Genomic DNA, 15,313 nt, shown 5'->3' with positions numbered 1-15,313 from the left:
TGAGTGCTTACTATGTGCAAAGCACTGTTCTAAGCGCTGGGGAGGTTACAAAGTGATAATAATAATAATGATGGCATTTGTTAAGCGCTTACTATGTGCAAGGCACTGCGCTAAGCGCTGGGGAGGATATAAAGTGATCAGGTTGTCCCACCTGGGGCTCACAATCGTAATCCCCATTTTACAGATGAGGTCACTGAGGCTCAGAGAAGTTAAGTGACTTAACTGACTTAAGTGACTTAAGTGATCAGGTTGTCCCACCGGGGGCTCACCGTCTTCATCCCCATTTTACAGAGGAGGGAACTGAGGCCCAGAGAAGTGAAGTGACTTGCCCAAAGCCACACAGCTGACAAGTGGGGAGCTGGGATTTGAACCCGTGACCTCTGACTCCCAAGCCCGTGGTCTTTCTACTGAGCCTCTCCATCCCCCCCGTTTTACCTCCTTTCCTCCCCCGCAGCACCTGTATATATGTTTGTACATATTTATTATTCTATTTATTTTACTTGTACATATCTATTCTATTTATTTTATTTTGTTAGTATGTTTGGTTTTGTTCTCTGTCTCCCCCTTTTAGACTGTGAGCCCACTGTTGGGTAGGGACTGTCTCTATATGTTGCCAACTTGTACTTCCCAAGCGCTTAGTACAGTGCTCTGCACACAGTTAGCGCTCAATAAATACGATTGATTGATTGAGCCACGCTGCTTCTCAGGCCAGGGGGAAAGACCTCCTTTTTTGTTGTTAATTGGGAGTTTGGACTCGCCCCTGGCGGATGTTAGCTAAGGCCCTGAAAATATTTGCATTTCCCCCCAAAAACCGTAAAGAATGTTCTTGAAGGGTGGTGGGGAAAGTGGTTGGATGTTTTCGGAGAGAACAAATATTTTGGCCTCTCAGACGTCATTGGAGAAAAAGTTGCCTGTCGTTAGTAATTTGGTTCTGTTTTTTAGGCCACTTGAGGAAGCAGTTGGTTCTTAAAAATGATGGAAGTCGTCATACTTAAGGTAGAAGTTTGCGAAACCATTTTCACCCAAATAGCATTTCTGTCGCATGAAATTTTGTATTTAATAATAATAATAATGATGATGGCATTTGTTAAGCGCTTACTATGTGCCACACACTGTTCTAAGCGCTGGGGAGGTTACAGGGTGATCAGGTTGTCTCACGGGGGGGGCTCACAGTTTTAATCCCCATTTTACAGTTGAGGTAACTGAGACACAGGGAAGTTAAGTGACTCGCCCAGTCACATAGCTGACAATTGGTATAGCTGGGATTTGAACCCATGACCTCTGACTCCAAAGCCCGGGCTCTTTCCACTGAACCACGCTGCTGTGCTCAATTTTACGATTAAGCATATCCTGACGTGTCCACTCTCTTCCATACTTTGTTTTCCATCATTTTGCCATTTAGCAAATGGTTAATTTCCAGGCTTTCTTAAGAGGTACTTTTTGTTGATGAAAATTCAGTGCGAGACAGAAATTTGTAAGCTCGTTGTGGGCTGGGAACACAGTGCTCTGCACATAGTGAGCGCTCAATAAATACGATTGAATGAATGTCTGGCAGTTGTGGTATATTGTACTCTCCCAAACAGTGCAGTGCTTAGCACACAGTAAGCACTCAATAGAGTTGATTGGTTTGAAATTTCTCTGAAAATGCCTGTCTGCTCAGATGTGGCCACTTATTTCTGTGATCATTATTAATTATTTAGATTGAAGATCCAGGCTGTTTCTGGGTCATGAAAAAAGGACCTGGACCTTTTTTAAACCAAGAAATAGAATATCAGAAGTTGAGTATTGAGATGAATGACTTCTATAATCATGCATGTAAAGGTGAAGAACTAAAGCCATTACTGTTGGAAGAAGGACAGGTAAAAATAAAATGTTCTGAGGGAGTATTTTACAATGCACCCGTCTTAGTTGGGCTGTTAAAGGATAATTGAAAATGCTACTGTATCTATAAAGAGTACTCTGAAATATTCACTGTTAGTGATGAATTTGTAAATGCAGTTTTCTCTTATAAAATAGACAAAGTTCAAGGTTGGTTTGTTTGTTTTTCTGAAGTTATTTGTGACATTTTACAGACACTCCCCTGACTTTTGTTTAGGTTTGTGTGGTTTATTGTGTGGAGCTGAAGAGTTGGTGTAGGGCAGTTGTTAAATCAATCATGCCCTCTGCGGACCACTACTTGGCAGAATGTTTCCTTGTGGATTTTGCCAAATGTATTCCTGTAAAAACAAAAAAGTAGGTACAACCTTATGATTACCTTTTTTTGAGAGGTGAAACATTTATAAAGAAAAAACTTGGTAGGAAGGAACTATGAGGAAAAGTGTCCTGGGATTATTCAAACACTGTCATTCATTGAGTTTTTACTCTGTGCAAGAACACTATTTATCTAATTTAATCTAGAGAACATTGAGTAGAGATTTAAATAGCTGTCTTCAAGTATATAAAATATTCAGAAGAATTTCCATTGAAAAAAGAATCAGAGGAAAGAATTTTAAGTAGTAAAATGAGTGATTTGGGAGCACAGTGAGGTGTTAGTATACCCTTTAGTTAGTATCTGTGATCTTTGGACATTAGATATTTGCCCTAACCCCACAGCACTTATGTACACATCTTTAAATTATATATTTCTATTAATGTCCGTCCGTCCATCCCCCCCCCCCCCCCCCCCCCCCCCCCGACTGTAAGCTTGTTGTGGCTAGGGAACATTTGCTAATTTTGTTGTATTGTACTCTCCCAAGAGCTTAGCACAGTGCTCTGCAGATAGCACTCAATAAATATCATTGATTGCGTAAACTCAGATACCAAGATTTAAAACACATTTCATACAGATATAATCATTCTGCCGTAAATGTTAAAGGAATACAGTAGTTGAAAAGTGTAGCTGTTCTTAAAATTCTAAGTTACATGTCGATGGAGGAAAAATGTTGACTTCCAAGATTTACTTGCTCCCTTCAGATATTTATGTATAATGAGATGGTCAAGTTGTTTGTGTTTTAGCAACATTTTAAATGAGACTTGATATAAAAATACTGTTTCTGAACTATTTTAAGAACATTTCAGTTGCTCAAGCAACAGTCATGCCTTATAACTTGTATTCTGAATTTACAGATTTATTGATGTGCCTATGTTTTTGTAACTTGTATGGAAAGTGGGCTTTTCATTTTAACACTTTCTACTATCAAAAATATTTAATATTTAAGTGAATTAACTGAACTGAGATGGCAGCTAAATAAACTGGTTTCTTGTTTTTGTTTGAGAATAATTTAATATCCTGAATTGTACTTTCTGAAATGTGCTATTTCATCCAGGTATGTGTCACATTTTTTTATAACTCATTTTTCTTTTCCCATTTTTAAGCATTCGGGTGCTTCTAGAGACTTTCATGCGGCTTCCGTACAGAGCGAAAAAATTCAGGCTCTACTGTACAAAACCAGTTACATTGCATATTAATATCTGTAAGGACAATGCTGAAATAGTGTAAGTATTGTTATAATAGAGGGTTTTTTTAGAGCTTTTTCTTTTTTCCTTCCCCAAAGCAGTACTGGAACTGTTACTTTCCATGTTTGAACCTGGCTAAGGGAACTATGAGCGAATGTTTAAAATTGTTTCATAACGTTTAGCACAGAACTCTAAGCCGCTTTTTGGTGATCTCAGGAGGAAGCCTGGTTTTTTAAAACAAAATTCTTGCATATATCTTTTTCTAGACTAGGCATACACTTCCCAGTTAACTATTAACCTTTACTAAACATCCACCTGTGCCATCTTTCACCTCACATTGACAGGCATCTCCATTCCTTAACATTCCTTCAAAATAAAAATCCTAGTGTATAAGAAACATTAAACATTGCGTGGAAAGGCTTAGCAATTCTTGTTAATCAAATTAATGACAAAAGTACATATACCAAGAGCTCTTTAGCCATCTCGGCTTTTACCTTCTTCCGCTTTCCTCTTAGAATATCTTTGTTCTGCTGCTCCTTAACCCCACCTCTACATACCATTTCAGTATTAAATCTAGCAGTGTATTTCTAAAGGGAAATAGTTTTTCACCATTGTCAAAGACTATCAAACAAAATCTTCAGGGTTTCCTTTTTTGGGTTGTGGATTCTCAGAACAAGATTAGCAGTCTCAGGGCACCTTGTTACTGTATTTCTTGTCTCATTTCCTGCTCTTTTGAAACCTATGAGTGTGGAGTCGGGGAGCTGGTTATTTATAGACTGTGTATCTCCTGATGAGATTACTGAAGAACTAATCAATCAATGGTATGTGGAGTACTTACTGTGTGAGAGCACTGTATTAAGTGCTTGGGAGAGTGCAGTAAATACCGCAGAGTTGGTATACACATCCCCTGCCCATAAGGAGCTCACAGTCTAGCTCACGGGTCAACTGTGTGCCACCAGAATTGCAATGTAGCTTGGGACCAAATCACAGCAAAGCAGACATAATAATAATAATATGCATAATAATAATTATGGTACTTGTTAAGTGCTTACTATGTGCCAAACACTATTCTGAGCGCTGGGATAGATACACGTTAATCAGATTGGGCACAGTCCCTGTCCCACGTGGGACTCACACTCTTAATTCCCATTTTACAGATGAGGTAACTGAGGCCCAGAGAAGTGAAGTGACTTGCCTAGGGTCTCACAGCAGACGTGTTGGAGCCGTGATTAGAACCCAGGTCCTTCTGACTCTCAAGCCCATGCTCCATCCATTAAGCCACTGTGCTTCTCATGATCCTTATAGTGTGACAAACACAGGGAAAATGCCGAGATATTTGTCATTTTTGTTGATCTTACAAAAGCATTTCACACTAAAAGTCAGGACTCTAGAAGTTGCCAGGCAAATTTGGCTGCAGTGAAAAATTCACCTTGATTGTTTGGCTACTCTGTGATAGGATATTTAGTTGAGTTAGGAGTTGAAGGAATTACGTCTAACCCGTTTCCCTTTATTATTGCTGTGAAGCAGTGCTGTTTGGTAAGCAGGTCCTGTTCAGCTCTTTGCTGCTACACTTTTGGATGCAACAAGAGATTTGCAAACTGGTTTAGAATATACCTCTGATTTACTGGGAAACTCTTCTGGTTCCAAAGGCTTGCGAGCTTTATCAAAAGTCAGTGAACTGGTGAGCAAGGAACTGCTGTGAGCTGGTGATTGTTTGAGAAGAATATGCACAAGAAGATGAGCAAATGAGTATGAATTCTGCAGATGTAGTATGGCATGTTATTCTTGATAGTAAATTGAAGAAAACAGAAGTCATGAGCTAGTCCATACCTATGGAACCTTGCAACCAAATATTTTCATATTCATATTTTCATAGAAACAGTGTGAGTGGTCTGGTGGCTAGAGCACGGGCCTGGGAATCAGAAGGACCTGGGTTCTCATCCCAGGTCCACCACTTGTCTGCTGTGTGACCTTGAACAAGTGACTTAACTTCTCTGTGCCTCAGTTACCTCATCTGTAAAATAGGAATTAAGACGGTGAGCCCTGTGTGGGACAGGGACTGTCTGTGTCCAGCCCGATTACCTTGTATCTAATCCAGTGCTTAATACTGTGCCTGGCACGTAGTAAGTACTTAACAAATACCACAGGTATTACTATTATTATTATTTCATCAGGAACGTCACAAAAGTTAAAATAATCACACTAAAAGGCAGCGAACTACCCAATGACTCACGCATGAAGAAAGAAGATAGCCGCCTGTATGTTAAATATTAGCATGGCTTTTGGAAGACTGTGCTACAGAATGTAGTGACAGTGGGGCACCGTCTGCTATATCAAGTTGAGTGTCTTTACTAAACCGGTTGTGATGTCCAACATTGCATATGGCTGTGGGACCTGTACCTATGTCACAGAAGACACATCCTACTACCTGAACGTATATATCAAGGTCTTTTACAAACCAACATCATTCAATCCAGTAACGGTGTCCTTGTCTTTCCAGGCCAGCCAAGAGATGGGACAGTGCTGCTATTCTGTACTTTAATAAAATTCTAAAAGGTAAAACTAGCACATAAACAGCATGAGTAGTTATAGTTATGTATTTTAGAGTGATGATGTGTATTTTTGAGTATGAGCAGAATAAGGCAATATAAAATAATTGGATAGCTTGTTGGCTAAGAAATTTAGCAGAGATGATATAATAACATTTATTGAGCACCCGATTGATGCTATATACTGAACTAGGCATTGGCAAAGTACATAATAAAGAAGTTACACATTCCTTGCCTGCAAGGAGCTGAGACTCAGATGGGGGAGGCAAAAATAAGTGCAAGGAATAAAAATATTAAAGATTACCAGTGATTAAAACAGTCTTTCCAAGTAAAGGATGTAACTAGTATTGTGTTTCTACAATATTTTAGAATTCTTTGTGTAGAATTAAATGATGGAGTACAGGGATGCCAGTTTTTCATTTTGAGTGCAATCATTCAAATCAGTGGTGTTTGAGTGTTTACTGTGCGCAGAACCCTGTACTAAGCACTTGGAAGAGTACAGTACAGCAGAGGTGGTAAGAACATTCCCTGTTCACCACAAACCTACAGTCTAGAGGGGGAGGCAGGTATTAAATGAAATTTTAGATAATGTACATAAGTGGTGTGGGGCTGGGGATGGGGTGAATATCTAGTGCTTAGAAAGTACATATCCAAGTGCAAAGGGGACACAGAAGTGATTGGGAGGAAGGGAAATGAGGGCTTTTGGAGGAGATGTGATTTTAATAAGGCTTTGAAAATAGAGGGAGTGGTGGTCTGTTGTTTATGAAGGGGGAGAAAGTTTCAGGCCAGAGGGAGGACGTGGACAAGGGACCGGCGGCGAAATAGTTGAGATAAAGATACAGTTAGTAGGTTGGTGTCGGAGGAGTGAAACATGCGGGCTGGCTTTTCGTGTGAAATCAGTGAAGTAAGATGGGAGTGAGCTGATTGAATGCTTTAAAACCAGTGGTAAGGAGTTTCATTCATTCAGTCATAATTATAAAGCACTTACTGTGTGCAGATCGCAGCACTAAGCGCTTGGGATAGTACAATATGGCACTAAATGACAATCCCTGCCCACACCGAGCGCACAGCCCTCTGATTGATGTAGGGGTGGATGGGTAATGATTAGAGGATTTTGAGGAATGGAAAGACATGAACTGAACTGCTACTTAGAAAAATGATCCGGGCAACAGAGTGAAGTTAGGATAGGGGTAGTGGAGAGACGGGAGGCAGAGAAGTCAGCGAAGAGGCTGATGGCAATAGTCAAGGTGGGATAGAATAAATGCTTGAGTCATTTATGTATATTAATGTCTGTTCCCCCTTAGGCTGTAAGCTTGTTGTATTCTCCCAAGCGCTTAGTACCATGCACTGTACACAAGAAAGGCTCAATAAATACCATTGGTCGATTAATCAGCAAAGGAGCAATTTGGACAGAAAGAAAAGTGTGGATTTTTATTGATGTTTTAAGGTTAAATAATAATTATTATTATAATTATTAATAATACTCATTATAACAAGCAATAAGTATTTGTTAAGCACTTACCATGTGCCAGGCCCTGTACTAAGCACTGGGATGGATACAAGCAAATTGGGTTGGAAACAGTCCCTGTCTCACATGGGGCTCATAGTCTCAATCCCCATTTTGCATATGAGGTAACTGAGGCAGAGAAATGAAGTAACTTGCCTAAGGCAATTGAATAATTTGGGGACAGGAGTTAAAATTTATGAGGGTATAATAGGCGTGGATTAGTGAATTGTTTTGAATAGGATAGTTAAAGTCTAGCCGCAAATTTTGTTTTCTTTGAATCCATTTCTTTGATTATTAATTCCCCAAATCCTCTCACCCTGTTCTGTGTTGTGGTGAGAGAGGATGTGGCATTTGGAGCCTAATTATGAGTGAAACATGTTTTGTTTTGTTATTTGTCTCGCTTTTCTAGACTATGAGCCCATTGTTGGGTAGGGGCTGTCTCCATATGTTGCCGACTTGTACTTCCCAAGCGCTTAGTACAGTGCTCTGCACACAGTAAACACTCAATAAATATGATTGAACGAATGAATGAATGGAAGGTGGTGTCTGTATGCTGTCATGTAGACAAACCTGAAATGACTCTCAGAAAACCTGATTGAAATTAAGGGAGGGATGGACTTTAAAACTGAGTTGGAAGGTTAGCTTTATTTTTGTCAGTGTCAATTGTTTGTATTTCTGTTATCTCATAGCAACTACTCAGATTGAGGCTAAATTATGTGCTGAGCAAGAAGACTTTTTTGACGTTTACCTTTATGTAACCGTAAAGAATGAAAAGGTAAGATAGTTAAATGGAGCATGCTGCCGTTTTGTAGTTTCATGTCCTTTTGACTTTAGAGTTTTATAACTAGATTGTATCGTCTGAGAGATTTGTTATTTTCTGCTGGTTTCCCATCATGCTATTTCAGTGCTCTCAACAGTCTTACTCAGTATATACTCTTGACTGACTTTGCAGAATAGATGTGCAGTAAACATTATCTGGTTACTTTTTTGGTTGCATTAATTTGCCTATCCAAGTTTTAATAACTTAAACCCCACCCAAATCAGACAAGAGAGAGCGAGTGGCCCTGCGGAAACCACTAGCAAAATAATTAATTCCGTCACCCAGGTTTTTGGTCCCTAAATCTTGGTGACTGGACCAAGCCTTTTATTATTTTCCTCGGGGGATTTATCATCGTCATCATTATCCATACCTTCATCCATTTTTATAGCTATGGTTTCTTTGCTCCTTCAATAGTCTGGCTTGACTTAATCATAAAATGTAATAACTATATATAAGTTCACTTTTTTTAAAGTGGTTCTTTAAATATAGATTTGATTAATTTTTTTACTTATTCCTCTTACCCATTTCACCTTAACTGGGTGTTTTATGCTTAACTTTCTGGTTTTATCTATCTCTCTTCTTCAACCCCTTTCTCTCACTATAAGTTTGACACTCTCCCTCTTTGTCCTAATGAAGTTATTTTGTCTGTACTTTTAACTTGGTTACAATGTATTGTGAATAGTTCGAACATTTAGGTTAAACCTAGTCAAATATTTTGTAAACTTGTTAGCCGGCTACCCTTATTTCAGTGTTTATGAAACGTACTTCATTTTGTAGATTTGTGTTAATGATGAACTGGTTGCAAAGAATTTTGCCTGCTATGATACACCCAAAGAAAGTGCACTTGGTACTCCTGAGAACATAGTGAAGTGCACCACCAAAATAAATTCTACGCCCCTGCCAGATGAAATTAATCCTGCACTTGCTCTTTGGCCAGCGTTGTTTCAAGGAAAAATACCTGAGTGTCTTGGAGCCAGTGAGTTGAAATAATCTTTTGTACCTCTTAAGCAAAATTACATATTGTACTGGTGTAAATTGTGTTTCGCTAAATCACTTTCTACAGCAGGTTTAGTTCTTTATCATGAAGGTCGTTCCTCTGTTTACTTTGGCGAGCCAGTGGCAGCTTTTTAAACAATGCTATACTTTGTTTTAACAATGTCAAAGCATATTTAATGTTTAATCATGTTCTTGGAGAGCACCGTGCTATGTGAAATGGAGTTGAATGAGTCATTAGAGGTTAGAATTAGTGGTTAACTGGTCACAGTCTGATTTTCATAATTTTAAAAATTGTCCAGGATTTTAGTATACTTGAAATAGATACTACTTATTAGTGCCTCTGTGTTTGATGCCTTTGTTTTTCTACTTTTCTCTGACTGCTTATCTGCGTATGGGTGTTTTGTTTCTAACGTGGCCATATGTGAGCCCTTGCATATGCAGTTTAGTAGCATTAGTATTCATTAGTGCTCACTGTGTCCTGAGCACTGTGGTGGGAGAGAAAACACAGATAGGGAGTAAGGCATGGTCCCCAGTAGTAATGCTACCAGGATTTGAGTGCCTTCTGAGTGCAGTGTGCTGTCCTAAGGGAAGTACAACAGATTCACCAGACCCGTTCCCTACACAAGAGGCTTACCTGGGGAAGACAGACTTGAAGCAAAGGAATCAAAATAAATGTTTAACTTGTCTATAAATGCATAAGAACTAGAGGCAGCTGAAGGTTGGTAAGATTTGGGTGCTGAATTAAAGTCCATTAAGTCAATGAAGGCTTATTGGAGATGGTAGGATTTTAGGAGTTAATTTAAGGTATGGAGGACAGAGATTTGGCATCTTTCATTAAATTTTAGCAGAAGTTTCAACTTTCCTCTTTTCTGCCACTCCCCTCAGCAGGAATAATTTCTATTTTTTCTGGATTTTGTTGAGCTTTTTCTTTGACATTAACGTAGCTGTCTAGAGGACTGCACCATCCAGCTTGCGCCCCCACCTCCCTCCTGCCATTCCTTTCCAGACATCCCGAATGAGGTGTTGACACCTGTTGCCCTCTCTCCTCCTCCTCCAACGCTTTCCCTCTTTAGCAGTTTCAATGGAGCGGGGGAGGAGGGAAACCAGACTATAATAACCAGTAACCTCCTTGCCAAATCCAGTGGACTCTACTCCATTCTAATCCACCCAGACCTCTCATCTCCCTTAGAGATTGAACCACTCCCTTCTGAAAAGATTATATAACCTGGGTTTCACTGATACTGTCCCTTCCTACCTATCCTCCTACTTCTCTGGTTGCTCCTTCTTGATCTCTTTTGCTGGCTCCTCTGCCTCCCACTCCCTAACTGTAGAAGTCCCTTCAGGCTCAATTTTGAGTCCCCCACTATTCTCCATTTACACCTACTCCTTTGGAGAACCCATGGCTCCCATGGCTTCACCTACTATCATTACACAGGTGACTCCCAAATGTACCTTTCCAGCCATGACTTCTCTCTTCCTTTTCTCTACCACATGTCCTCCTCCCTTTAGGATATGTCTCTTCTTGGATGTCCTGCTAACGCCTCCAGTGTAACATGTCCAAAACAGAACTCCTCATCTTCCCACCCAAATGCCCTCCTCCTCAGAACTTTCCCATCACTGTAGGCAACACCCACCATCTTCCATTTCTCACAAGTCCATAACCTAGGCATTTTCCTGGACTTAATCTTTTATTCAGTCCACATATTTAATGTCATCAAATCCTGTTGGTTCTTTTATTATTAATATTAGAAGAAGTAGTAGTAGTATTGTATTTGTTACGCACTTATTATGTGTTAAACACTGTTCTAAGCCCTGGGGTAGATACAGGTTAATCAGGTCGGACACAATCCCTGTCCCTACTTGGGGTTCACAGTCTATGTAGGAGGGAATTTGCTTTGTCTTATACTGTCGAGTCGACATGTATTTAATCCTCATTTTACAGTTGAGGAAACAGAGGCACTAAGAAGTGACTTGCCCAGGGCCACATGGCTAGCAATTGGCAGAGCCGGGCTTAGAAGCCAGGTCTTCTGTCTTCCAGGCCTGTGCTCATTCCACGAGGCCACGCTTCTTCTCAACATCGCAGAAATCCACCCTTGCCATCCAAACTGCTCTCGCACTGATCCAAGCCCTTGTTATAACCCTCCTTGACTACCGTGTCAGCCTCCTTGCTGACGTCCAGCTTCCCCCCTCTCCAGTCTGCTTGCCTAGATCATTTTTCTAAAAAAAATCATTCTGTGTAACATTTTCATACTCTTCAAAAACCTCCTATGATTGCCCTTCCTTCGCTGCAGGAAGTAGAAGCAACTTCCCCATTGGCTCTAAGGCATTCAGTCAGCTCTCTCACCACCTCCCGATCCTTATTTCTCTGCCACTACAACTCAGCCACACACCTCGCTCTTCTAATATCAGCCTACTTACTTTCCACTACCAGTTATCTCACTCTTGCCTCTCTGTCCAATCTTTGTTCAGGATTTCTCCCTCCTGCCTTCATGCTTTGAAGCCCCGTATTTGAAGCCATACTAAAATGACATCTCCTGGGAGCTTTCCTTGAGTGAGGTCTCATAACCCCACCCTATCTTTCCTCCCAATTGCACACCTTATACACAGTTATTTCTCGTATCTGTAATTTACTTTGTGTCACTCTCCTGCTAGACTCTAAGATCCTTTAGACCACGGATTACTTTATTGGCCTTTCCCAAGCAGTAAATATAGTACTTTGCACAGAGTAAGTGCTTAACAAATAGCACTGACTGATTAATTTGAGGGCTTTGGGCAAATGGAAACAAACCTTTCGAAGGTCCTTTAGAATTGAGGGCATTAAGAATCAACTATTTATGTTGAAGTGTGTGTGTGTGTACAGTAAATGTCCATCTTAGTATTTAAACATTCAGATTTAATCTTGGAGAAGGAATTTTAAAATCATGAAATTAAAATGGAAGGGGAAGATTAAGTAGGAAAACTATTAAATGTTTTTCTCTCTAGTTATTCTTTCCTCAGTCTTCCCAAGTTAATTCTTTTCTAACAATACTAGAACTATTGTTATGGTTGAACTGTAGAATGGTTGAACTGTTATTATAAGTTTCATTTGACTTATTTGACTTATTTTAAGGTTTGAAATATGATTCTTGTATTTGCAACCTTGAATTTCCCGATATCTGTCAGATTCATTCAGGTTGACTCATTGTGGTCAGGGAATGTCTGCTAACTCTGTTGTATTGTACTCTCCCGGAGTGCTTATAAGGTACAGTGCTCTGCACGTAGTAAGCGCTCAATAAATACCGTTGATTGAGCTTGATGATTCTTGCTTCCCACCTTAGAAAATGCATTGGTATTATAGGTCTCTTGGGACCAATTCCTTTGAAATATGATCGGCATTAATTTGCTAGAATTTATTTCTTAAACAGCGGAATAAAGTAAGATTATTTTAGAGGTAAGATCAACTAATGGACTCAGCATTGTCGACAGCAGAGTTCTGGTGTTGTATCTGGCTCTTTTAGGAATCAGATATGGCTTTCGAGCCAAGGAGTGGGACGTGAGATATCGGTCAGTCAGTGTTATTTATTGAGGGCTTGCAGTGTGCAGGGCACTTAAAACTTTCCCGTTGGGACTCAGGTTAATCGGGGGCACCCCTCTAAATACTCCGCAATGTGTGAGGCTGCTACCATGCACCCCATCATACCTAAAAGCAGTGGCAGATGGCCTAAAGCCCTGGACTCTGGAGTCACAGTGAAATATGCTGTATTAATGTGTGTTGAAATGGTATAATTAGCTTCTTTATGCACCAGCTGTTCAATTCTAATTTTGTTTTGCCCTTTTGCACAAAAAGGTTGCCAATCCCTGCTGCAGTTTTTGAAATTGAGCAAATGAATCAATCAGTCAGTTAATTCGGTTAATGGAAAAATTAGATGTAGGACAGCTAACAGACCTGAGTCTCGTTGGAGTGAGTTGTTCCAGACCGGAATATTTATTTCAGTGAATATAGTTGCATCCTAGGTGCTATTGCATATGCTTTATGCAATCACAAGAAAGGGGGCAAAAAAAGACTTGAGTTAGTGTGGCATAGGAAAGGAGCCCATCCTCATCCTTTTTATTTTCTCTGCTGCATTAACATTTGTAGTATGTTTGAAGTTTCTACTTCTTCACAAAATTGCTGCATCCTAAGCTGCCTTTTCTCTCCCTTTCTCTCCTTTATTTTTTGGTCCACTGTTTTGAGGTAGTCCCTGTATCACAGTTTAGTTTTTAATTTGTAGGTATTGCCTCTCAGGCCCAAAAACTTCCAATTGGAGATTTCTCACCTAAACAAGTCCCGGAGAATGGGTGTAAGGGAAAGGAGCACATTTCTTCCAATGAAATAAATGATTCTGTGAGTACTTTTCAAATGTGATTTAAAATATTCTCGGTGGTTGACATTGAATTCTTTCAAAATGTGCTTTAGTGCCCTGATTTTTATTACAGTAACAAAATAGTTTTGTAGATGAAATCTAATTGGTTCACTGTAAATAGGATTAAGTGCTGATTTTTAACCTGAGATGTTGAAAAATAAAAGTTATAGGGCATATACGTTGTGCACACCATTGCCTCAAGAAGTGGTATAAGTAGGTCCTCTAGCCTTCTGCCAATTCAGTAGTATCTCCTTTCTAGGTTTACCCTCTCAGTGCTTTCTGCTCCCTTCCCCGGACTTTAACCTCCCTCCCACTTGAAAAAAAAAATAGCTAAGCCACAAATCATCAGTTGATCGTTTTGGGTGTGGAGACAAATTTGGGGCAAAGCACTGAAGGGGAGGGACAAGAAGGAAATGGGAGGACCAACTAGTGTATCTGCATGTGGTGGGGAGGAAGAGAGAGAGAGGGAAGAGGGGGTTTTCCAATTCCAGTCTGCCCCCACCATTGTCCTCCCCCTTCTAAACTGTGAACCTGTGGTTGGTTAGGGACCATCTCTATATGTTGCCAGCTTGTACTTCCCAAGCGCTTAGTACAGTGCTCTGCACACAGCAAGCGCTCAATAGATACAATCGAATGAATTGTCACCTGGCTAGTAGTAGTAATAACATTCATTTAGCACAGGTGGGAAATAGACACAATCCCTGGCCCTTAAGAGGTGCTCACAATCTAATAGCTGGGGCTGTGATCAGCTGTTCCGGGTTGGGAAGCGACGCTGGCCATGCAGCCCTGGCTTTGGGGGATTAAGGGCTTTCCAGCTGCTCCGGGACCTAACCCTTAAAGTACTTTCTAGACGCTCTGGACAACCAGGGATGAGTCGAGTCTTTGTACTGGGCCTGGAGCCCAGTGAGGATGATGGACTGTGGGCTGTAGTCTGCCACTAGAAGGCATCATCAATCATCAATCGTATTTATTGAGCGCTTACTGTGTGCAGAGCACTGTACTAAGCGCTTGTACTAAGGCAGGGACATCCCATCTCTTTCCAGCTCCCTGGAACAGGGTGGACTAACTACACCCGGAGGACTGTGAGGACAAAGCTAACGGCTTTCCCTCTTTCTCAGGTGCCAGTCCAGTAAATCTGATGGCCCTCTTTGCCTTTATGTTGTTGGCACTTGTTCTTTTGTCTCTGGAAAGACTAATTTAATTTTTTTGGAAATAAGAGTTTTTCGTGACTGCGAAAGTAATTGCCATTTTAGAACTTGTTTTATGGGATAGACCAGAGAAGTGGAGTGTTGCCGTTGAATTAGAGAAGAAGTGTGTGGCCCTGTGGATAGAACACAGGCATGGGAGTCAGAAAGACCTGGGTTCTAATCCTGCATCTGCCGCTCGTCTGCTGTGTGACCTTAGGCAAGTCACTTAACTACCCTTTGCCTCAGTTACCTCATTTTTAGAATGAGAATTAACTCTGTGAGCCCCATATGGGACATGTACTTGTGTCCAGCGTGATTACTTTGCATCTACCCCAGTGCTTAGAACAGGGCCTGGCATGTAATCATCATCATCATCATAATGGCATTTGTTAAGCGCTTACTATGTGCAAAGCACTGTTCTAAGCGCTGGGGGGATA

General features: G+C 40.5%; 1 protein-coding gene across 1 annotated transcript in view; it reads left to right on the top strand.

Moving 5' to 3' along the window:
* The first annotated feature begins 701 nt into the window (after positions 1-701).
* TDRD12 (tudor domain containing 12) overlaps positions 702-15,313 on the top strand; it is a 56,653-nt gene continuing 42,041 nt past the window's right edge. The window contains exons 1-8 of the mRNA XM_038754116.1: positions 702-996; positions 1,701-1,859; positions 2,096-2,232; positions 3,355-3,474; positions 5,936-5,991; positions 8,181-8,266; positions 9,089-9,287; positions 13,558-13,670. Coding sequence (XP_038610044.1) covers positions 973-996; positions 1,701-1,859; positions 2,096-2,232; positions 3,355-3,474; positions 5,936-5,991; positions 8,181-8,266; positions 9,089-9,287; positions 13,558-13,670 — 894 coding nt within the window. The 5' untranslated portion in view covers positions 702-972. The remainder of the gene's footprint in view (positions 997-1,700; positions 1,860-2,095; positions 2,233-3,354; positions 3,475-5,935; positions 5,992-8,180; positions 8,267-9,088; positions 9,288-13,557; positions 13,671-15,313) is intronic.

The sequence above is a fragment of the Tachyglossus aculeatus genome, chromosome 11 (assembly GCF_015852505.1).
Source record: "Tachyglossus aculeatus isolate mTacAcu1 chromosome 11, mTacAcu1.pri, whole genome shotgun sequence".
Lineage (NCBI taxonomy): Eukaryota > Metazoa > Chordata > Mammalia > Monotremata > Tachyglossidae > Tachyglossus > Tachyglossus aculeatus.
The sequence above is the reverse complement of the archived record's forward strand: the minus strand, read 5'-3'. Positions and strand labels throughout refer to the sequence as shown.